General features: G+C 55.4%; 1 protein-coding gene across 1 annotated transcript in view; it reads left to right on the forward strand.

The window, feature by feature from the left end:
* The window catches only part of ANKRD52 (ankyrin repeat domain 52), a 72,766-nt gene that overhangs the window by 9,343 nt on the left and 40,845 nt on the right, over window positions 1-22,578 (forward strand). The window contains exons 6-19 of the mRNA XM_064734912.1: window positions 238-325; window positions 991-1,133; window positions 1,740-1,952; window positions 3,387-3,465; window positions 5,306-5,420; window positions 7,350-7,432; window positions 7,578-7,695; window positions 11,491-11,559; window positions 13,520-13,660; window positions 14,329-14,397; window positions 15,837-15,948; window positions 18,521-18,592; window positions 20,686-20,887; window positions 22,402-22,489. Coding sequence (XP_064590982.1) covers window positions 238-325; window positions 991-1,133; window positions 1,740-1,952; window positions 3,387-3,465; window positions 5,306-5,420; window positions 7,350-7,432; window positions 7,578-7,695; window positions 11,491-11,559; window positions 13,520-13,660; window positions 14,329-14,397; window positions 15,837-15,948; window positions 18,521-18,592; window positions 20,686-20,887; window positions 22,402-22,489 — 1,592 coding nt within the window. The remainder of the gene's footprint in view (window positions 1-237; window positions 326-990; window positions 1,134-1,739; window positions 1,953-3,386; window positions 3,466-5,305; window positions 5,421-7,349; window positions 7,433-7,577; window positions 7,696-11,490; window positions 11,560-13,519; window positions 13,661-14,328; window positions 14,398-15,836; window positions 15,949-18,520; window positions 18,593-20,685; window positions 20,888-22,401; window positions 22,490-22,578) is intronic.

The following is a 22,578-nucleotide window of genomic DNA, read 5'->3' on the forward strand; positions in this document are numbered from 1 at the left end:
TGGGCAGGGACAGGAGTGGGCAGGGACATTGAGGTTGGCACAGACAGAGGTGGGCAGCAGAGGCATCGGAGGGGACAGGGACATTGTGGTGGCCCTGGACATTAGGATGGCCAAGGATGTCAGTCAGGGTCAGCACAGACAGGGGCGGACAGGGACATTGGGGTGGGCACTGACAGGGACATGGAGGTGGCAGGGAAATTGGGGTGGCCCTGCTGACACTGTCCCCACGCCCCACAGATGGTGAACCTGCTGCTCAACAAAGGTGCCAGCCCCAGCACGTGTGACAAGAAGGACAGACAGCCCCTGCACTGGGCGGCCTTCCTGGGTAGGGGCTCCCTCTCTCTCATCTCTTCTCCATCTCTCCCGTTCCTCCTGTCCATCTCTCCCTTCTCTCCACATTTCCCGCTCTTCATCTCTCCGTTCCCTCCATCTCTCCCACTCTTCCTCTCCATCTCTCCCATTCCTCCTCTCCATCTCTCCCTTCTCTCCACATTTCCAAATTCCTCCTCTCCATCTCTCCTGTTCCTCCTCTCCACCCAATGTCACAAGGATTCTCCTCTCAGTGTCCCCCATCTCCCTGTGTCCCCACTTCTCTGGTGTCCCTCATCTCCATGATGTCCTCCATCTCCCCTGTGTCCCCATCTTTGTCCCCCATCTCCCTGATGTTCCCCATCTCCCCAATGTCCTCTATCTCCTTGGTGTCCCCATCTCCTTGGTGTCCTCCATCTCCCTAGTGTCCCCCATCTCTTTGGTGTCCTCCATCTCCCTGGTGTCCCCCATCTCTTTGGTGTCCTCCATCTCCCTGGTGTCCCCATCTCTTTGGTGTCCCCATCTCTTTGGTGTCCCCCATCTCTTTGGTGTCCCCCATCTCCCTGATGTCCCCCATGTCCTCAGTGTCCCCTGTCTCTCTTGTTGTTCCCTGTCTCCCCATTTCTCCCCATTGTCCCCGTTGTCCCCGTTGTCCCGTTGCTGTCACGGCTGTCCCCGCAGGTCACCTGGAGGTGCTGAAGCTGCTGGTGGCGCGCGGGGCCGATGTCATGTGCAAGGACAGGAAGGGTTACACGCTGCTGCACACGGCGGCCGCCAGCGGCCAGATCGAGGTGGTGCGTCACCTCCTCAGGCTGGGCGTGGAGGTGAGAGCCCAACACCTGCCCGGGGCTGGGACAGGTGGGACGGGCACTGCACGGGTGGGGCAGGAGCTTCAGGCGGTGGCAGAAACCTTGGTGGTTCCCAAAGTCCCAAATCCGCTGGACTTCATCGTTTCTGCAGATCCAAATTCTGTCACGCTGAGCAGCCCTGGGTGGTTCTCACCTGCCTTTTTCCCACCTAAATCCCAAATCCTGAGGGTTTTATTGGTCCCTGAGATCAAGGAACCAAATTCCTTCCCCTGGATGGGTTCTCCTCATCCACCTTTCTCCATCTGGAAACCCTGGACCCCATGGATCCCTTGGACACCACAGATCCCATGGACACCACAACCCCCAGAGGTCCCACAGATCCCATGGATCCCACAGACCCCATGGACACCACAGACCCCATGGACACCACAGACCCCACAAACCCCACAGACCCCATGGACCCTGTTTACCCCACAGCTCCCATAGACCCCACAGACCCCATGGATCCCACAGCCCCCACAACCACCACAAACCCCACAGCCCCCACAGACCCCATGGACCCTGTTGACCCCATGGACCCTGTTGACCCCACAAACCCCACATCCCCGTTGTGTCCTGCAGATCGACGAGCCCAACTCCTTCGGGAACACGGCGCTGCACATCGCCTGCTACATGGGGCAGGACGCGGTGGCCAACGAGCTGGTCAACGTGGGGGCCAACGTCAACCAGCCCAACGAGAAGGGCTTCACCCCCCTGCACTTCGCCGCCGTCTCCACCAACGGCGCGCTGTGCCTCGAGATCCTGGTCAACAACGGCGCCGACGTCAACTTCCAGGTGGGCACCTCGGGTTGGGGTTATGGGGTCCAGGGGTCAACTTCCAGGTGGGCACCTTGGGATCTTGGGGTCAACTTCCAGGTGGGCACCTCAGGGTTGGGGTCAGCTTCCAGGTGGGCACCACAGGGTTGGGGTTATGGAGTCCGGGGGTCAGCTTCCAGGTGGGCACCTTGGGATCTTGGGGTCAACTTCCAGGTGGGCACCTCAGGTTTGGGGTTGGGGTTATGGGATCTTGGGGCCAACTTCCAGGTGGGCACCTTGGGATCTTGGGGTCAATTTCCAGGTGGGCACCTTGGGTTTGGGGTCAGTTTCCAGGTGGGCACCTTGGGATCTTGGGGTCAACTTCCAGGTGGGCACCTCAGGGTTGGGGTCAGCTTCCAGGTGGGCACCACAGGGTTGGGGTTATGGAGTCCGGGGGTCAGCTTCCAGGTGGGCACCTTGGGATCTTGGGGCCAACTTCCAGGTGGGCACCTTGGGATCTTGGGGTCAGCTTCCAGGTGGGCACCTCGGGTTGGGGTCAATTTCTAGGTGGGCACCTCAGGTTTGGGGTTGGGGTTATGGGATCTTGGGGTCAACTTCCAGGTGGGCACCTTGGGGTTGGGGTCAATTTCCAGGTGGGCACCTTGGGTTTGGGGTCAGTTTCCAGGTGGGCACCTTGGGATCTTGGGATCAACTTCCAGGTGGGCACCTCAGGTTTGGGGTCAGGGGGTCTTGGGGTGTGGTTACAGGTCTGGGATCCTCAAGATTTTGGGGTTGGAGGGATGGGGAAGGTGTTGGCTTCCCTCCTGTTGGCATTGGGTGGATTTGGGTTTTTGGGGTGTTTTTGGGGTTTTTGGGGTGGTTTTGGGTTTTTGGGGTGGTTTTGGGGTGTGGCTGAGCCCCTCCTGGGGGCGTTGGGTGGTTTTGGATGTTTGGGGTGGTTTTGGGGTTTTTGGGGTGTTTTTGGGGTGGTTTTGGGATGTGTCTGAGCCCCTCCTGAGGGTGTTGGGTGCTTTTGGGTTTTTGGGGTGTTTTTGGGGTTTTGGGGTGGTTTGTGGGGTGGTTTTGGGTTGGTTTTTGGGGTGTTTTTGGGATGGTTTTGGGATGGTTTTTGGGATGGTTTTGGGTTGTTTTTGGGATGGTTTTGGGTTGGTTTTTGGGATGGTTTTGGGATGGTTTTTGGGGCGTTTTTGGGGTGTTTTTGGGATGGTTTTGGGTTGGTTTTTGGGGTGGTTTTGGGTTGGTTTTTGGGGTGGTTTTGGGGTGGTTTTTGGGGGGTTTTTGGGGTGTTTTTGGGGCGTTTTTGGGGTGGTTTTGGGTTGGTTTTTGGGATGTTTTTGGGTTGATTTTTGGGATGGTTTTTGGGGTGTTTTTGGGGTGGTTTTGGATTGGTTTTTGGGGTGTTTTTGGGGTGTTTTTGGGGTGTTTCTGAGCCCCTCCTGGTCGTTCCTGCAGAGCAAGGAAGGGAAGAGCCCCCTGCACATGGCGGCGATCCACGGACGGTTCACGCGCTCGCAGATCCTCATCCAGAACGGTCAGTGGGGCCTCTCCTGCCCCCTCCCAAATTTCCCTGGAACTTCCAGAACCTTCCAGAACCCTCAGGGAGGGGGTTCAGACCTTCCCAAGTCATCACCCCAAATCCCCAGCGGGGTTCTTGTGGTGTTTTTCCCCAATATTCCTGTCATAAAATTTGAATATTCCCACCAGATCCTTCAATATTGCAATATTTTCCCCAAAATTCCTGTGAGATCCTCCAAAATTCCAATATTTCCCCTAAAATTCCCGTTAACATCCTCCAAAATTCCAGGATTTTGGATCTGGGGCCATCCCTGGGATGGGAATTTGGGGATTTTGGAGCTTGGATCTGTTCCCATTGTGGGAATTCCAGGATTTTGGATCTGGGGCCATCCCTGGGATGGGAATTTGGGGATTTTGAACCTGAGGGTGTCCCTGGGGTGGGAATTTTGGGATTTTGGAGCTTGGATCTGTTCCCAGGGTGGGAATTCCAGGATTTTGGATGTGGGACCATCTCTGGGATGGAATTTTGGGGTTTTGGAGCCTGGAGTGGGAAATTTGGGATTTTGGAGCTGGATCTGTCCCCAGGGTGGGAATTCTGGGATTTTGGATCTGGGATGGGAATTCAGGGATTTCAGAGCCTGGATCTGTCCCTGGTTTGGAAATTCTGAAATTTTGGAGCCTAGAACTTCTCTGGGATGGGAATTTGGGGATTTTGAATCTGGGGTGGGAATTCCGAGATTTTAGAGCCTGGATCTGTCCCTGGTTTGGAAATTCTGGGATTTTGGAGCCCATAACTTTTTCTGGGTTGGGAATTTGGGGATTGTTGGATCTGGTTTGGAAATTCTGGGATTTTGGAGCTGGAGCCGTCCCTGGGATGGGAATTTGGGGACTTTGGATCTGGAGTGGAATTTGGGGATTTCAGAACCTGGATCTGTCCCTGGGGTGGGAATTTGGGGATTTCAGAGCCAGAGCCCTCCCTTGGGTGGGAATTCTGGAATTTTGGGTTTGGGGCTGTCCCTGGGTTTGGAAATTTGGGGATTTTGGAGCCCAGAACTTTTTCTGGGTTGGGAATTTAAGGATTTTGAATCTGGGGTGGGAATTCCAGGATTTTGGATCTGGGGCTGTCCTTGGTTTGGAAGTTCCAAGATTTTGGAGCCCGGATCTGTCCCTGGGTTTGGAAATTCTGGAATATTTGGATTTAGGGTGGGAATTCCGGGATTTCAGAACCTGGATCTGTCCCTGGAGTGGGAATTTGGGGATTTGGATCTGGGGTGGAAATTCCAGGATTTCAGAGCCCAGAGCCCTCCCTTGGGTGGGAATTCTGGAATTTTGGGTTTGGGGGTGTCCCTGGGTTTGGGAATTTGGGGATTTTGGAGCCCAGAACCTTCTCAGGGGTGGGAATTTGGGGACTTTGGATCTGGGGTGGGAATTCCAGGATTTCAGAGCCCGAATCTGTCCCTGGTTTGGAAATTCTGGGATTTTGGAGCCCAGAACCTTCTCTGGGATGGGAATTCAGGGATTTCAGAGCCTGGATCTGTGCCTGGGGTGGGAACTGTGGGATTTTGGATCTGGGGCTCTCCCTGATTTGGAAATTCCAGGATTTTGGAGCCCGGTGCCATCCCTGGGGTGGGAATTTGGGAACTTTGGATCTGGAGTGGAAATTCCAGGATTTCAGAGCCCAGAGCTCCTCCCTTGGGTGGAAATTCTGGAATTTTGGGTTTGGAAATTCCGGGATTTCGGAGCCCGGAACCTTCTCAGGGGTGGGAATTGTGGGATTGTCGGATCTGGGGATTTGGGAATTCCGGGATTTGGGGTCGCGGAATGTTCCGGAACAGAGCGGAGCCTCTCCCCCGCAGGCAGCGAGATCGACTGCGCTGACAAGTACGGCAACACCCCCCTGCACGTGGCCGCCCGCTACGGCCACGAGCTGCTCATTAGCACGTTAATGACCAATGGTGCTGACACTGCCAGGTGAGCCCGGGCTGCCCTTCCAGAACCTTCCGGGGGGGCTGGGAGCGTCCTGGGAGGGTTTCCAGAATGTTCTGGGAGAGTCCTGGAAAGGTTCCAGAATGTTCTGGGTCCTGGGAGGGTTCCTAAAGTATCCTGGAAGGGTTTCCAGAATGTTCTGGGAGGGTCCCGGGAGGGTTTCCAGAATGTTCTGGGTCCTGGAAGGGTTCCTAAAGGGTCCTGGAAGGGTTTCCAGAATGTTCTGGGCTCCTGGAAGGGTTCCCAAAACGTCCTGGGAAGATCGTGGAAAGGTTTCCAGAATGTTCTAAGCTCCTGGAAGGGTTCCTAAAGGATCCTTGAAGGGTCCTGGAAGGGTTTCCAGAATGTTCTGGGTCCTGGGAGGGTTCCTAAAGGGTCCTAGGGGGGTCCCAGAAGGGTTTCCAGAATGTTCTGTTCTCCTGGAAGGGTTTCCAAAATGTCCTGGGAAGATCCTGGAAGGGTTTCCAGAATGTTCTAAGCTCCTGGAAGGGTTCCTAAAGTATCCTGGAAGGGTTTCCAGAATGTTCTGGGAGAGTCCTGGAAAGGTTCCTAGGATGTTCTGGGTCCTGGAAGGGTTCTTAAAGGGTCCTAGGAGGGTCGTGGAAGGGTTTCCAGAATGTTCTGGGAGAGTCCTGGATGGATTTCCAAAATGTCCTGAAAGGATTTCCAGAATGTTCTAAGCTCCTGGAAGGGTTCCCAAAGGGTCCTGGAAGGGTTTCCAGAATGTTCTGGGAGGGTCTTGGAAGAGTTTCCAGAATGTTCTGGGTCCTGGAAGGGTTCCCAAAATGTCCTGGGAAGATCGTGGAAGGGTTTCCAGAATGTTCTGGGTCCTGGAAGGGTTCCTAAAGTGTCCTGGGAGGGTTTCCAGAATGTTCTGAGAGGGTCCTGGAAGGGTTCTGCGGTGTTCTGGGAGGGTCCCGGAAGGGTTTCCAGAATGTTCTGGGAGGGTCCTGGAAGGATTCTGGGGTGTTCTGGGAGGGTCCCGGAAGGGTTTCCAGAATGTTCTGGGTCCTGGAAGGGTTCCTAGGATGTTCTGGGTCCTGGAAGAGTTCTGGAGTGTTCTGGGTGGGTTCTGGAAGGGTTTCCAGAATGTTCTGGGAGAGTCCTGGAAGGGTTCTGGTCTCCTGCTGGGTCCTGGAAGGGTTTCCAGAATGTTCTGGGTCCTGGAAGGGTTCCTAAAAGGTCCTGGAAGGGTTTCCAGAATGTTCTGGGAGGGTCCTGGACGGATTTCCAAAATGTTCTGGTCTCCTGCTGGGTCCTGGAAGGGTTCTGGGATGTTCTGGGTGGGTTCTGGAAGGGTTTCCAGAATGTTCTGGGTCCTGGAAGGGTTCTTAAAGGGTCCTAGGAGGGTCGTGGAAGGGTTTCCAGAATGTTCTAAGCTCCTGGAAAGATTCCCGAGGTGTTCTGGAAGGGTTTCCAGAATGTTCTGAGTCCTGCTGGGTCCTGGAGGGGTTCTGGAGTGTCTTGGGAGGGTCCTGGAAGAGTTCTGGGGTGTTCTGGGTCCTGGAAGGGTTTCTAGAATGTTCTGGGAGAGTCCTGGAAAGGTTCCTAGGATGTTCTGGGTCCTGGGAGGGTTTCCAGAATGTTCTGGGTCCTGCTGGGTCCTGGAAGGGTTTCCAGAATGTTCTGGGTCCTGGAAGGGTTCCTAAAGGGTCCTGGGAGGGTCCTGGAAGGGTTTCTAGAATGTTCTGGGTCCTGGTGCCATCCCATGTCCCATCCCAGAGCTTGATCCAGCCCTGGTGGGATCTCACCAGGACAAAAGAGCTGCTTGAGGAGCCAGAGACCCCAAAGTGCCCAAAACCCTTCCCAGGGGATCCATTTCCTACTGGCAGCACCTTGGGGAGGTTTTTAATGCCAAAATTAAAAAATTTGAGGAAGTTTTCAATCCCAAATTTCCCATTCCTGTCCCTGCAGGCGCGGCATCCACGACATGTTCCCCCTGCACTTGGCCGTTCTCTTCGGGTTCTCCGACTGTTGTCGCAAGCTGCTTTCCTCAGGTGACCGTCCCCGCCCTGTCCCCGCGCCAGCCCCGCCCCGGTGGCCCTCGGGGACAGCGGGGTGGCCCTCGGGGACAGGCGGGTGGCCCTCGGGGACAGCCCGGTGGCCCTCGGGGACAGCGGGGTGACGCCGGTGTCCCCCCAGGTCAGTTGTACAGCATCGTGTCCTCGCTGAGCAACGAGCACGTGCTGAGCGCCGGCTTCGACATCAACACCCCCGACAACCTGGGCAGGACCTGTCTGCACGCTGCTGCTTCCGGAGGGTGGGGACATGGGGACACCTTGGGGACATTTGGGGACATGGGGATAACCTAGGGACAGCCTTGGGATAGGCTGGCGTCATGGGGACATGGGGATATGGGGACAGCCCAGTGCACAACCTGGGCAGGAGCTGTCTGCACGCTGCTGCTTCCGGAGGGTGGGGACACCTTGGGGACATCTTAGGGACATGGGGATAACCTGGAGAGAGGCTGGGAACAGCCTGGGATATGGGGACATGGGGACATGGGGACAGCCAGAGCACAACCTGGGCAGGAGCTGCCTGCACGCTGCTGCTTCCGGAGGGTGGGGACATGGGGACACCTTGGGGACACCTTGGGGACACCTTGGGGACATTTGGAGATATGGGGTTAACCTGGGGATAACCGGGGAACAGCCTGGGATGTGGGGACATGGGGACAGCCTTGGGATAGCCTAGGGACACTCGGGGACATGGGGACAGCCAGGGCACAACCTGGGCAGGAGCTGTCTGCACGCTGCTGCTTCTGGAGGGTGGGGACATGGGGACACCTTGGGGACACCTTGGGGACACTTTGGGGACATCTGGGGACACTTGGAGATATGGGAACATCCTTGGAATAGTCCTGGAACAGCCTGGGGACAGCCCCGACAGCCTGGGCAGGACCTGTCTGCACGCTGCTGCTTCCGGAGGGTGGGGACACCTTGGGGACACTTGGGGACACCTTGGGGACACCTTGGGGACACCTTGGGGACACGGGGACAGCCTTGGGATAGCCTAGGGACACCCAGGGATATGGGGACATTGGGATATGGGGATAACCCTGACAGCCTGGGCAGGAGCTGTCTGCACGCTGCTGCTTCCGGAGGGTGGGACACCTTGGGGACACTTGGGGACACCTTGGGGACATGGGGATAACCTAGGGACAGCTTTGGGATAGGCTGGAGTAATGGGGACATGGGGACATGGGGATAACCCGGAGGGTGGGGACACCTTGAGGACATTTGGGGAGACCTTGGGGACACTTGGGGACACCTTGGGGACATGGGGATAACCTGGAGAGAGGCTGGGGATAACCTGGGGACAGCATGGGGACATAGCAATAACCCCAACAATCTGGGCAGGACCTGTCTGCACACTGCTGCTTCTGGAGGGTGGGACACCTTGGGGACATCTGGGGACACCTTGGGGACATCTGGGGACATGGGGTTAACCTGGGGATAACCGGGGAACAGCCTGGGATGTGGGGACATGGGGACAGCCTGGGCAGGAGCTGCTGCAAGCTGCTGCTTCCGGAGGGTGGGGACACCTGGGGACATTTGGGGACACCTTGGGACATCTGGGGACATGGGGATAACCTGGAGAGAGGCTGGGAATAGGCTGGGTAATGGGGACATGGGGACATGGGCACAGCCCCAACAGCCTGGGCAGGAGCTGCCTGCACGCTGCTGCTTCCGGAGGGTGGGACAGCTGGGGGACACCTTGGGGACACCTTGGGGACATGGGGATAACCTAGGGACAGCCTTGGGATAGGCTGGCGTCATGGGGACATGGGGACATGGGCACAGCCCTGACAGCCTGGGCAGGACCTGTCTGCACGCTGCTGCTTCCGGAGGGTGGGACAGCTGGGGACACCTTGGGGACATTTGGGGACATGGGGTTAACCTGGGGATAACTGGGGAACAGCCTGGGGTATGGGGACATGGGGACAGCCTGGGCAGGACCTGTCTGCACGCTGCTGCTTCCGGAGGGTGGGGACATGGGGACACCTTGGGGACACTTTGGGGACACCTTGGGGACATGGGGACAGCCTTGGGATAGGCTGGAGTAATGGGGACATGGGGATATGGGGATAACCCGGAGGGTGGGGACACCTTGGGGACACTTGGGGACACCTTGGGGACACCTTGGGGACATTTGGGGACACCTTGGGGACACCTTGGGGACATTTGGGGACATGGGGATAACCTGGAGAGAGGCTGGGAATAGGCTGGGGTAATGGGGATATGGGGACATGGGCACAGCCCTGACAACCTGGGCAGGAGCTGTCTGCACGCTGCTGCTTCCGGAGGGCGGGACAGCTGGGGGACACCTTGGGGACACCTTGGGGACACCTTGGGGACACCTTGGGGACATTTGGGGACACCTTGGGGACATGGGGGCAGCCTTGGGATAGCCTAGGGACACCCGGGGATATGGGGACAGCCCCAACAGCCTGGGCAGGACCTGTCTGCACGCTGCTGCTTCCGGAGGGTGGGACAGCTTGGGGACACTTTGGGGACACCTTGGGGACACTTGGGGACACCTTGGGGACATTTGGGGACACCTTGAGGACACCTTGGGGACATGGGGATAGCCTAGGGACAGCCTTGGGATAGCCTGGGGACATGGGGATATGGGGACATGGGGACATGGGGACAGCCAGGGCACAGCCTGGGCAGGACCTGTCTGCACGCTGCTGCTTCCGGAGGGTGGGGACACCTTGGGGACACCTTGGGGACATTTGGGGACACCTTGGGGACACCTTGGGGACATGGGGATAACCTAGGGACAGCCTTGGGATAGGCTGGGGTAATGGGGACATGGGGATATGGGGGTAACCCGGAGGGTGGGGACACCTTGAGGACATTTGGGGACACTTTGAGGACACCTTGGGGACATGGGGACACCTTGGGGACACCTTGGGGACATGGGGATAACCTGGAGAGAGGCTGGGGATAGGCTGGGGTAATGGGGATATGGGGATAACCCCGACAGCCTGGGCAGGACCTGTCTGCACGCTGCTGCTTCCGGAGGGTGGGGACACCTTGGGGACACCTTGGGGACATTTGGGGACACTTGGGAATAGCCTTGGGATAGGCTGGGGATGGCCCTGGAACAGCCTGGGGACATGGGGATAAGAGGATGTGGGGATGTGGGGACTTGGGGACTCCTTGGGGACACTTGGGGACACCTTGGGACACCTTGGGGACACCTTGGGGACACCTTGGGGACATTTGGGGACACTTGTGGGGACAGCTCGGGAAAGGCTGGGGACACCTGGGGACATGGGGACAGTGCTGTGAGCAAGGGTGGGAAGCTGGACAGGTTCTGGGGGTGACACTTCTGGCAGGGACATTTCTGGGTGGCCTGGTGACACTCTGGGTGGCATGAGGACACTCTGGGTGGCATGGGGACACTTTGGGTGTCATGGGGACATTTTTGGTTCCCTGAAGGACAGTTTGGGTGTCATGGGGACACTCTGGGTGGCATGGGGACATTTCTGGGTCCCTGGGGGACACTTTGGGTAGCTTGGTGACATTTTGGGTGGCATGGGGACACTGGGTGTCATGGGGACACTTTGGGTGGCTTGGTGACACTTTGGGTGGCATGGGGACACTCTGATTCCCTGAGGGACATTTCTGGGTCCCTGGGGGACACTTTGGGTAGCATGGTGACACTTTGGGTGACATGGTGACATTTTTGGGTACCTGGAAGATGCTTTGGGTGTCATGGGGACATTTCTGGTTCCCTGAAGGGCAGTTTGGGTGGCATGGGGGCACTCTGATTACCTGAGGGACATTTCTGGGTCCCCTGGGGGACACTCTGGGTGGCATGGTGGCACTTTGGGTGGCATAAGGACACTCCAATTGTCATGGGGACATTTCTGGTTCCCTGAAGGGCAGTTTGGGTGGCATGGTGACACTTTGGGTGGCCTGGTGACACTCTGGGGTGGCCTGGGTGACATGGGGACACTCTAGGTGGCCTGGTGACATTTCTGGGTGGCCTGGTGACACTCTGGGGTGGCCTGGTGACACTCCCGTGTCCCTGTCCCCTGCAGGAACGTTGAATGTCTGAACCTGCTGCTGAGCAGCGGCGCCGACCTGCGGAGGAGGGACAAGTTCGGGAGGTGAGCGGGGACACCTGGGGACACCTGGGGACACCTGGGGACACTTGGGGACACCTGGGGACATCTCAATGTCCCCAAATCCCAGAGCTGAGTCACCTGGGGACACCTGGGGACATCCTGGTGTCCCCCAAATCCCAGATTGGGGACACCTGGGGCCACCTGGGGACACCTGGGGACACTTGGGGACATCTCAGTGTCCCCAAATCCCAGATTGGGGTTGGGGACATTTCTGGGTTCCTGGGGGCCACCAACGTTCCTGCCTGGGACATCCCTGGGATGGGGGCTCCAAACCCCCTGCAGGTCCTGCAAGGTCCCCAAAGTGTCCTGGAAGGTCCTGGAAGGGTCCCAAGGTGTTCTAGGAGGGTCCTGGAAGGGTTTCCAGAATGTTCTGAGCTCCCACTGGGTCCTGGAAGGGCTCTGGGGATGTCCTGGACTCCTGAAGGTCCTGGAAGGGTTTCCAGAATGTTCTAAACTCCTGCTGGGTCCTCGAAGGGTTCTTGAGGTGTTCTGGGTCCTGGAAGGGTTCTCAGAGTGTCCTGGGCTGCTGCAGGTCCTGAAAGGGTTCTTGAGGTGTTCTGGGTCCTGGAAGGGTTTCCAGAATGTTCTGGGCTCCTGCAGGTCCTGGAAGGGTCTCCTGGGGTATTTTGGGTCCTGGCAGGGTTCTGGGGGCATCTTTGGCTCCTGCAGGTCCTGGAAGGATTTCCAGAATGTTCTAAACTCCTGCTGGGTCCTTGAAGGGTTCTGGGTTTATCCTGGGAAGGTTCCTGAGGTGTTCTGGGTCCTGGAAGGCCTCTGGGGGTGTTCTGGGCTCCTGCAGGTCCTCGAAGGGTTCTTGAGGTGTTCTGGGTCCTGGAAGGGTTCTGGGGGTGTCCTGGGCTCCTGCAGGTCCTGGAAGGATTCTTGAGGTGTCCTGGGAGGGTCCTGGAAGGGTTTCCAGAATGTTCTGGGCTCTTGCAGGTCCTGGAAGGGTTTCCAGAATATTCTGAGATCCTACAGGTCCTGGAAGGGTTCTTGAGGTGTCCTGGGCTCCTGGAAGGTCCCCAGAGTATCCTGGGAGGGTCCTGGAAGGGTTCTGGGCGTGTCCTGGGCTCCTGCAGGTCCTGGAAGGGTTCTTGAGGTGTCCTGGGAGGGTCCTGGAAGGGTTTCCAGAATGTTCTGGGCTCCTGCAGGTCCTGGAAGGGTTCCTGGGGTGTTCTAGGAGGGTCCTGGCAGGGTTCTGGGGGTGTTCTGGACTCCTGCCAGTCCTGGAAGGGTTCTTGAGGTGTTCTGGATCCTGGAAGGGTTCTGGGGTGTTGTGGGAGGGTCCTGGCAGGGTTCTAGGGGTGTCCTGGGCTCCTGCAGGTCCTGGAAGGGTTTCCAGAATGTTCTAAGCTCCTGCAGGTCCTGGAAGGGTCTCCTGGGGTATCCTGGGAGGGTCCTGGCAGGGTTCTGGGGTGTTGTGGGAGGGTCCTGGAAGGGTTTCCAGAATGTTCTGGGCTCCTGCAGGTCCTGGAAGGTTCCCAAAGTGTCCTGGGAAGGTCCTGGCAGGGTTCCTGAGGTGTTCTGGGTCCTGGAAGGGTTCTGGGGGCATCCTGGGCTCCTGCAGGTCCTGGAAGGGTTCCTGGGGTGTTCTAGGGAGGGTCCTGGAAGGGTTCTGGGGATGTCCTGGACACCTGCAGGTCCTGGAAGGGTTTCCAGAATGTTCTAAACTCCTGCTGGGTCCTTGAAGGGTTCCTGAGGTGTTCTGGGTCCTGTAAGGGTTCTCAGGGTGTCCTGGGCTCCTGCAGGTCCTGGAATGGTTCTTGAGGTGTTCTGATCCTGGAAGGGTTTCCAGAATGTTCTGAGCTCCTGCAGGTCCTGGAAGGGTTCCTGAGGTGTTCTGGGTCCTGGCAGGGCTATGGGGGCATCCTGGGCTCCTGCAGGTCCTGGCAGGGCTCCAGGGGGGTCCCTGAGGCCGCCCTGTCCCCTTTGTCCCCCCCAGGACCCCCCTGCACTACGCGGCCGCCAACGGCAGCTACCAGTGCACGGTGACGCTGCTGACGGCCGGGGCCGCCGTCAACGAGGCCGACGGCAAAGGGTGCACGGCGCTGCACTACGCGGCTGCCTCGGACACCTACCGCAGGTGAGGGCACTGCCAGGGGCACTGCCAGGGGGCACTGGGGGCACTGGGGGCATTGTCACCAACCCTAGGTGGCACTAATGGCACTGGGGGGGCACTGGGGGCATTGTCACCAGTCTCAGGTGGCACTGGGGGTACCAGGGGCACTGTCACCAGCCTGAGGTGGCACTGGGGGTGACACCATGATTATTGTCACCATTGTCCCCATTGTCCCCACTGTCCCCATTGTCCCCATTGTCCCCATTGTCCCCATTGTCCCCATTGTCCCCACTGTCCCCATTGTCCCCATTGTCCCCATTGTCCCCACTGTCACCATTGTCCCCATTGTCCCCATTGTCCCCATTGTCCCCGTTGTCCCCATTGTCCCCATTGTCACCATTGTCCCCATTGTCCCCATTGTCCCCATTGTCCCCATTGTCCCCGTTGTCCCCATTGTCCCCACTGTCCCCATTGTCCCCGTTGTCCCCGTTGTCACCACTGTCCCCATTGTCCCCGTTGTCCCCATTGTCCCCACTGTCCCCATTGTCCCCGTTGTCCCCATTGTCCCCACTGTCCCCATTGTCCCCATTGTCCCCATTGTCCCCATTGTCCCCATTATCCCCATTGTCCCCGTTGTCCCCATTGTCCCCATTGTCCCCGTTGTCCCCGCCGTGTCCCCGGTGCCGCTGCAGAGCCGACGCTCACTCAGGACCCAGCGAGGAGGAGCCCCTGAAGGAGTCGAGGCTGAAGGAGGCGTTCTTGTGAGTGCTGGGAGGGACTGGGAGGGACTGGGAGGGACTGGGATGGACTGGGAGGGACTGGGATGGACTGGGATGGGACTGGGATTGAACTGGGATGGACTGGGAGGGACTGGGAATGGACTGGGATGGACTGGGATGGACTGGGATGGAACTGGGAATGGACTGGGATTAACTGGGAGGGACTGGGATGGGACTGGGAGGGACTGGGATTGAACTGGGATGGACTGGGAATGGACTGGGAGGGACTGGGATTAACTGGAATGGACTGGGATGGGACTGGGATGGACTGGGAGGGACTGGGAACTGGACTGGGAATGGACTGGGATTGAACTGGGATGGACTGGGATGGACTGGGAAGGCACTGGGATGGACTGGGAATGGACTGGGAGGGACTGGGAGAGACTGGGATTGAACTGGGAGGGACTGGGAATGGAATGGGAACGGACTGGGAAGAGGCCGGGATTAACTGGGATGGATTTGGAGCAGACTGGGATGGACTGGAAATTAACTGGGAATGAACTGGAAATGGACTGGGAATGGACTGGGATTAACTGGAAATGGACTGGGAACAGATTGGGGATGGACTGGGATTGACTGGAATTTAAGTGGGATTTAACTTGGAATGGACGGGGATTTAACTGGGAATTTACTGGGAACTTACTGGGAATTTGATGGGAATTTAATGGGAATTTGATGAGAATTTACTGGGAATTTGATGGGAATTTAATGGGAATTAGCTGGGATTTTACTGAAATTTGCTGGGGACATTTTGCTGAGAATTTGCTGGGAATTTACTGGGATTTTTTTACTGGGAATTTTGCTGAGAATTTGCTGGGAATTTACTGGGATTTTTTTACTGGGAATTTTGCTGGGAATTTAATGGGAATTTAAAGGGAATTCGATGGGGATTTTACTGGGAATTTACTGGGATTTTAATGGGATTTTTTTACTGGGAATTTTGCTGGGAATTTAAATGGAATTTTATGGAGATTTTACTGGGAATTTACTGGGATTTTTTTACTGGGAATTTTGCTGGGAATTTAAAGGGAATTTGCTGAGAATTTTGCTGAGAATTTGCTGGGAACTTAAAGGGAATTTGATGGGGATTTTAATGGGAATTTACTGGGATTTTAATGGGAATTTGATGGGGATTTTACTGGGATTTTACTGGGATTTTACTGAGAATTTACTGGGATTTTAATGGGAATTTGATGGGGATTTTACTGGGATTTTACTGGGATTTTACTGAGAATTTACTGGGATTTTAATGGGAATTTACTGGGAATCCTCCCTGCAGCCCCTCAGCAGAGGAACCCCTGCTCCTATCCCAGCCCAAACCCACCCCCTCACCCCCAACACTCTCTGTGACATTTTAGGGTTTTCCTTACAAATTTTTTTACCTTTTTCTTTAATTTTTTTTTGTTTTTTCCCAATTGTAGCTGTCTGGAATTCCTGCTGGACAACGGTGCTGACCCCTCCCTGCGGGACAAGCAGGGCTACACCGCCGTCCACTACGCGGCCGCCTACGGCAACCGGCAGAACCTCGAGCTGGTGAGGGGGGAAATCGGCCCCAAAAATGGGGGAAATCGGCCCCAAAAATGGGGGAAATCAGCCCCAAAAATGGGGGAAAACAGCCCCAGAAATGGGGGAAAACAGCCCCAAAAATGGGGGAAAATATCCCCAAAAATGGGGGAAAATATCCCCAGAAATGGGGGAAAAACAGCCCCAAAAATGGGGGAAAACACCACCAGGAATGGGGGAAAACAGCCCCAGGAATGAGGGAAATCAGCCCCAAAAATGGGGGAAAACAGCCCCAGAAATGGGGGAAAACACCACCAGGAATGGGGGAAAACAGCACCAGAAATGGGGGAAAACAGCCCCAAAAATAGGGGAAAACACCTCAAGGAATGGGGGAAATCAGCCCCAGAAATGGGGGAAAATATCCCCAGGAAATGAGAGGAAACACCCCTAGAAATGAGGGGAAAACACCACCAGAAATGGGGAAAAATATCCCCAGGAATGGGGGAAAACAGCACCAAAAATGAGGGAAAACAGCCCCAAAAATGGGGGAAAACAGCCCCAAAAATGGGGGAAAATATCCCCAGGAATGGGGAAAAATATCCCCTAGAAATGAGGGGAAAATCAGGCAGGAAATGGAGGAAAACACCCCCAGAAAAGGGGGGAAATTGTCCAGGAAATGGGGGAAAAACACCACCAGGAATGGGGGAAAAACAGCCTCAAAAATGGGGGAAAATACCTCAAGGAATGGGGGAAAACATCCCTAGAAATGAGGGGAAAATCAGGCAGGAAATGAGAGGAAAATACCCCAAAAATGGGGGAAATCAGCCCCAAAAATGGGGGAAAACAGCCCCAAAAATGGGGGAAAACACCCCCAGGAATGGGGGAAAACAGCCCCAAAAATGGGGGAAAATATCCCCAGAAATGGGGGAAAACAGCCCCAAAAATGGGGGAAAATATCACCAGAAATGGGGAAAAACAGCCCCAAAAATGGGGGAAAATATCCCCAGGAATGGGGGAAAACAGCCCCAAAAATGGGGGAAATCAGCCCCAAAAATGGGGGAAAAACAACCCCAGAAATGGGGGAAAATATCACCAGGAATGGGGGAAAATCAGGCAGGAAATGGAGGAAAATACCCCAGAAAAGGGGGGAAATCGTCCAGGAAAAGGGGGAAAATCACTCCCAGGAATGGGGGAAAACAGCCCCAGGAATGGGGGAAAACATCCCCTAGAAATGAGGGGAAAATCAGGCAGGAAATGGGGGAAAATACCCCAGAAATGGGGGAAATCAGCCCCAAAAATGGGGGAAAACAGCCCCAGGAATGGGGGAAAACACCACCAGGAATGGGGGAAAACATCCCTAGAATTGAGGGGAAAATCATCCAGGAAATGAGGGAAAATCATCCAAGAAATGGGGGAAAAACAGCCCCAGAAATGGGGGAAAATATTCCCAGAAATGGGGGAAAACAGCACCAAAAATGAGGGAAATCAGCCCCAAAAATGGGGGAAAACATCCCTAGAAATGGGGGAAAATATTCCCAGGAATGGGGGAAAATATTCCCAGGAAATGAGGGGAAAACACCACCAGGAATGAGGGAAATCAGCCCCAAAAATGGGAGAAAACACCTCAAGGAATGGGGGAAAAACAGCCCCAGAAATGGGGGAAAACATCACCAGGAATGGGGGAAAAATCCCCAGGAATGGGGGAAAACATCCCTAGAAATGAGGGGAAAATCATCCAGGAAATGGGAGAAAACACCCCCAGAAAAGGGGGAAAATCGTTCCCAAGAAAGGGGGAAAAACACTCCAAAAATGGGAAAAAACAGCCCCAAAAATGGGGGGAAAACACCCAGAAATGGGGGAAAAACATCCCCAAAAATGGGGGAAATCACCCCCAAAAATGGGGAAAATTTCTCTGAAATTTGGGAAAATCCCAAATGGGAAAAAGAAAAAAATCCCAACCAGGAAAAGAGGGAAAATCTCTCAGGAAAAAAAAATTAAAAAAGGAAAAATCCTCTGAGAAAAAAGGAAAATCTGAGGTGCAAAAGGGAAAAATTGAGCTAAAAAACTCAAAATTGAGAGAAAAGATGGGAATTAGAGTCAGGAAAAATGGGATTTTTGGAATAGCCCATCCCAGATTTTTGGGGTTTTGGGGTCGAAGTTTTTGGGGTTTTTGGGATTTTTGGAGTTGGAGTTTTTGGGGTTTGGAGTTTCTGGAGGTTTTGGGGTTTTGGGGTCAGAATTTTTGCATTTTTGGGGTTTTGGAGTTGGAGTTTTTGGGGTTTTGGGGTTTTGGAATTAGGATTTTTGGAGTTTTGGGGATTTTTGGAGTTGAAGTTTTTGGGGTTTTGGGGTCAAAGTTTTTGGGGTTTTGGAGTTGGGATTTTTGGAGTTTTTGGGGTTTTGGAGTTGGAGTTTTTGGGGTTGGAGTTTCTGGAGGTTTTTGGACTTTTGGGGTCAGGATTTTTTGCATTTTTGGGGTTTTGGAGTTGGGATTTTTGGATTTTTTGGGGTTTTGGAGTTGGGATTTTTGGGATTTTGGACTTTTTGCCCTTGTGCACCTCAGGGTTGATTTGGATTTTGGGTTTTTTTTTGTCTTTTGCAGCTCCTGGAAATGTCCTTTAACTGCCTGGAGGATGTGGAAAGCACCGTTCCAGTCAGCCCTTTGCACTTAGCTGTGAGTGCTGTGGGGTTCTGGAAGGTTCTGGAAGGTTCTGGGAGGTTCCTGAGGGTTCTGGAAGGTTCCTGAGGGTTCTGGGAGGTTCCTGAGGGTCCTGGAAGGTTCCTGAGGGTCCTGGGAGGTTCTGGAAGGTTCTGGGAGGTTTCTGAGGGTCTTGGAAGGTTTCTGAGGGTTCTGGGAGGTTCCTGAGGGGTCCTGGAAGGTTCTGGAGGGTCCTGGGAGGCTCCTGAGGGTTCTGGGAGGTTCTGGAAGGTTCTGGGAGGGTTCCTAAAGTGTCCTAGAAAGGTTCTGGAGGGTTCTGGAAGGTTCCTGAGAGGTTCTGGAAGGTTCCTGAGGGTTCTGGAAGGTTCCTGAGGGTCCTGGGAGGTTCCTAAGGGTTCTGGGAGGGTCCTGAGGGTCCTGGAAGGTTCCTGAGGGTCCTGGAAGGGTCCTGAGGGTCCTGGGAGGTTCCTGAGGGTCCTGGAAGGTTCTGGAGGGTTCTGGGAGGTTCCTGAGGGTTCTGGGAGGTTCCTGAGGGTCCTGGAAGGTTCCTGAGGGTCCTGGGAGGTTCCTGAGGGTCGTGGAAGGGTTCTGGAAGGTTCCTGAGGGTTCTGGAAGGTTCCTGAGGGTTCTGGGAGGTTCCTGAGGGTTCTGGAAGGTTCCTGAGGGGTTCTGGGAGGTTCTGGAAGGTTCTGGAGGGTTCTGGGAGGTTCCTGAGGGGTTCTGGGAGGTTCCTGAGTGTCCTGGGAGGCTCCTGAGGGTCCTGGGAGGTTCTGGGAGGTTCCTCAGGGGTTCTGGGAGGTTCCTGAGGGTTCTGGATGGGTTCCTGAGGGTCCTGGAAGGTTCCTGAGGGGTTCTGAGAGGGTTCCTAAAGTGTCCTAGAAAGGTTCTGGAGGGTTCTGGAAGGTTCCTGAAGGTCCTGGGAGGTTCCTGAGGGTCTTGGAAGGTTCCTGAGGGTTCTGGAAGGTTCCTGAGGGTCCTGGGAGGTTCCTAAGGGTTCTGGGAGGGTCCTGAGGGTCCTGGAAGGTTCCTGAGAGGTTCTGGAAGGTACTTGCAGGTCCTGGGAGGTTCCTGAGGGTCTTGGAAGGTTCCTGAGGGTCTTGGGAGGTTCTGGAGGGTTCTGGAAGGTTCCTGAGGGTCCTGAGGGTCTTGGAAGGTTCCTGAGGGTTCTGGGAGGGTTCCTGAGGGGTTCTGGGCTCCTGCAGGTCCTGGAAGGGTTCCCACAGTGTCCTGGAAGGGTTCTTGGGGTGTTGTGGGTCCTGGAAGGGTTCTGGGGGTGCCATTTCTGGTGGGGACATTTCTGGGTGCTCAGGGGGTGCTTTAGGAGACACTTATGGGTACCTGAAGGACACTTTGGGTTCCTGAAGGACACTTTGGGTACCTGAGGGACACTTTGGGTTCCTGAAGGACATTCTGGTTACCTGAGGGACACTTTGGGTTCCTGAAGGACACTTTGGGTTCCTGAGGGACACTTTGGGTACCTGGGAGACTTTTCTGGGGACATTTGGGTGCCTGAAGGACACTTTGGGTACCTGAAGGACACTTTGGGTGTCTGAGAGACATTTCTGGTTACCTGAGGGACACTTTGGGTTCCTGAGGGACACTTTGGGTGCTTGAAGGACACTTTGGGTTCCTGAAGACACTTTGGGTTGCTGAGGGACACTTTGGGTACCTGGGAGACTTTTCTGGGGACATTTGGGTGCCTGAAGGACACTTTGGGTTCCTGGAGGACATTCTGGTTACCTGAAGGACACTTTGGATTCCTGAAGGACACTTTGGGTACCTGAAGGAACATCTTGAGTACCTGAGGGACACTTTGGGTTCCTGAAGGACACTTTGGGTTCCTGAAGGACATTCTGGTTACCTGAGGGACACTTTGGGTACCTGAGGGACACTTTGGGTACTTGAAGGACACTTTGGGTTCCTGAAGGACACTTTGGGTACCTGAAGGACACTTTGGGTTCCTGAAGGACACTTTGGGTTCCTGAAGGACATTCTGGTTACCTGAGGGACACTTTGGGTTCTTGAAGGACACTTTGGGTTCCTGAAGGACACTTTGGGTACCTGAGGGACATTTTGGGTCCTGAAAGGCCATTTCTGGCTGTCCCCAGGCCTACAATGGTCACTGTGAAGCCCTCAAGGCCCTGGCGGAGACGCTGGTGAACCTGGACGTGCGGGACCACAAGGGCCGCACCGCGCTCTACCTGGCCACGGAGCGCGGCGCCAGCGAGTGCGTGCAGGTGCTCACCAGCCACGGCGCCTCCGCCCTGGTCAAGGAGAGGAAGAGGAAGTGGACGCCTCTCCACGCTGCAGGTGGCACCTGGCAGGGGTTCCTGAGGGGTTCTGGGCTCCTGCAGGTCCTGGAAGGGTTCCAAAAGTGACTTGGAAGGGTTCTAGAAGGGTTTTGGGAGGGTTCCTCAGGGGGTTCTGGGAGGGTTCCTCAGGGGTTCTGGGCTCCTGCAGGTCTTGGAAGGGTTCCAAAAGTGACTTGGAAGGGTTCTGGGAGGGTTCCTCAGGGGGTTCTGGGAGGGTTCCTCAGGGGTTCAGGGCTCCTGCAGGTCTTGGAAGGGTTCCAAAAGTGACTTGGAAAGGTCCTGGAAGGGTTCTGGAAGTGTTCTGGGAGGGTTCCTGAGGGTTCTGGTGCCCTTGCAGGTTCTGGAAGGGTTCCAAAAGTGACTTGGGAGGGTCCTGGAAGGGTTCTGGAAAGGTTCTGGGAGGATTCCTGAGGAGTTTTGGGTTCCTGCAGGTCCTGGAAGGGTTCCCAAAGTGACTTTGGAGGGTCCTGGGAGGGTTCTTGGGGTATCCTTGGAGGGTTCTGGAATGTCCTGGGAGAATTCTCAGGGTATTCTGGGTTCTGGGAGGGTTCCTGGGGGTTCTGGGTCCTGCAGGGGTGGGATGGGGCCCTACAGAACCCAAAACCCTTCCTGAGGGTTTGGGGGTTTCTGACTCGTCCCTTTTTCCTTGTCCTTCCTCATCCCCTTTGCTCATCTCTCCTTTCCTTGTCTCTGCCTCATCCTCTTCCTCATTGCTCTTTTACTTCTCCCCCTTTTCCTCCTCCCTTTTTCTCATCCCTCTTTTCCTCTCCCCATTTTTCCTCCTCCCTTTTTCCTCATCCCATTTTTCCTCCTCCTTTTTCCTCTCCCCATTTTTCCTCCTCCCTTTTCCTCCTCCTTTTTCCTCCTCCCATTTTCTCCTCCCATTTCCTCCTCCCACTTTCTCCTCTCTTTTCCCCCTCCCTCTTTTCCTCTCCCCATTTTTCCTCCCCCGATTTCCTCCTCCCATTTTCTCCTCTCTTTTCCTCCTCTCTTTTCCTTCTCCTTTTTGCTCCTCCCATTTCCTCCTCCCACTTTCTCCTCTCATTTCCTTCTCCTTTTTCCTCCTCCCATTTTTCCTCCTCCCTTTTTCCTCCTCCCTTTTCCTCCTCCTTTTTCCTCTCCCCATTTTTCCTCCTCCCATTTTCTCCTCCCTTTTCCTTCTCCTTTTTCTTCATCCCATTTTCCTCCTCCCGTTTCCTCCTCCCTCATTTCCTCCTCCCTCTTTTTCCTCCTCCCATTTTTCCTCCTCCCTCTTTTCCTCTCCCCATTTTTCCTCCTCCCATTTTCCTCCTCCCATTTTCTCCTCTCTTTTCCTCCTTTTTCCTCCTCCCCTTTTTCCTCCTCCCTTTTTCCTCCTCCCTTTTTCTCCTCCCCATTTTTCCTCCTCCCATTTCCTCCTCCCATTTTCTCCTCTCTTCTCCTTTTTCCTCCTCCCATTTTTCCTCCTCCTTTTTCCTCTCCCCATTTTTCCTCCTCCCTTTTCCTCCTCCCGTTTCCCGTTCCCGTGCCCAGCTGCCAACGGGAACACGGATTCCCTGCACCTCCTGATCGACAGCGGCGAGCGGGCGGACATCACCGACGTCATGGACATCCACGGCCAGTGAGTGCCCCCAGGGCCACCAGGGCCACCAGGGTCACCAGGGCCACCAGGGCCACCAGGGCCACCAGGGCCACCAGGGCCACCAGGGC

The sequence above is a fragment of the Zonotrichia leucophrys genome, chromosome 29, assembly GCF_028769735.1.
Source record: "Zonotrichia leucophrys gambelii isolate GWCS_2022_RI chromosome 29, RI_Zleu_2.0, whole genome shotgun sequence".
Lineage (NCBI taxonomy): Eukaryota > Metazoa > Chordata > Aves > Passeriformes > Passerellidae > Zonotrichia > Zonotrichia leucophrys.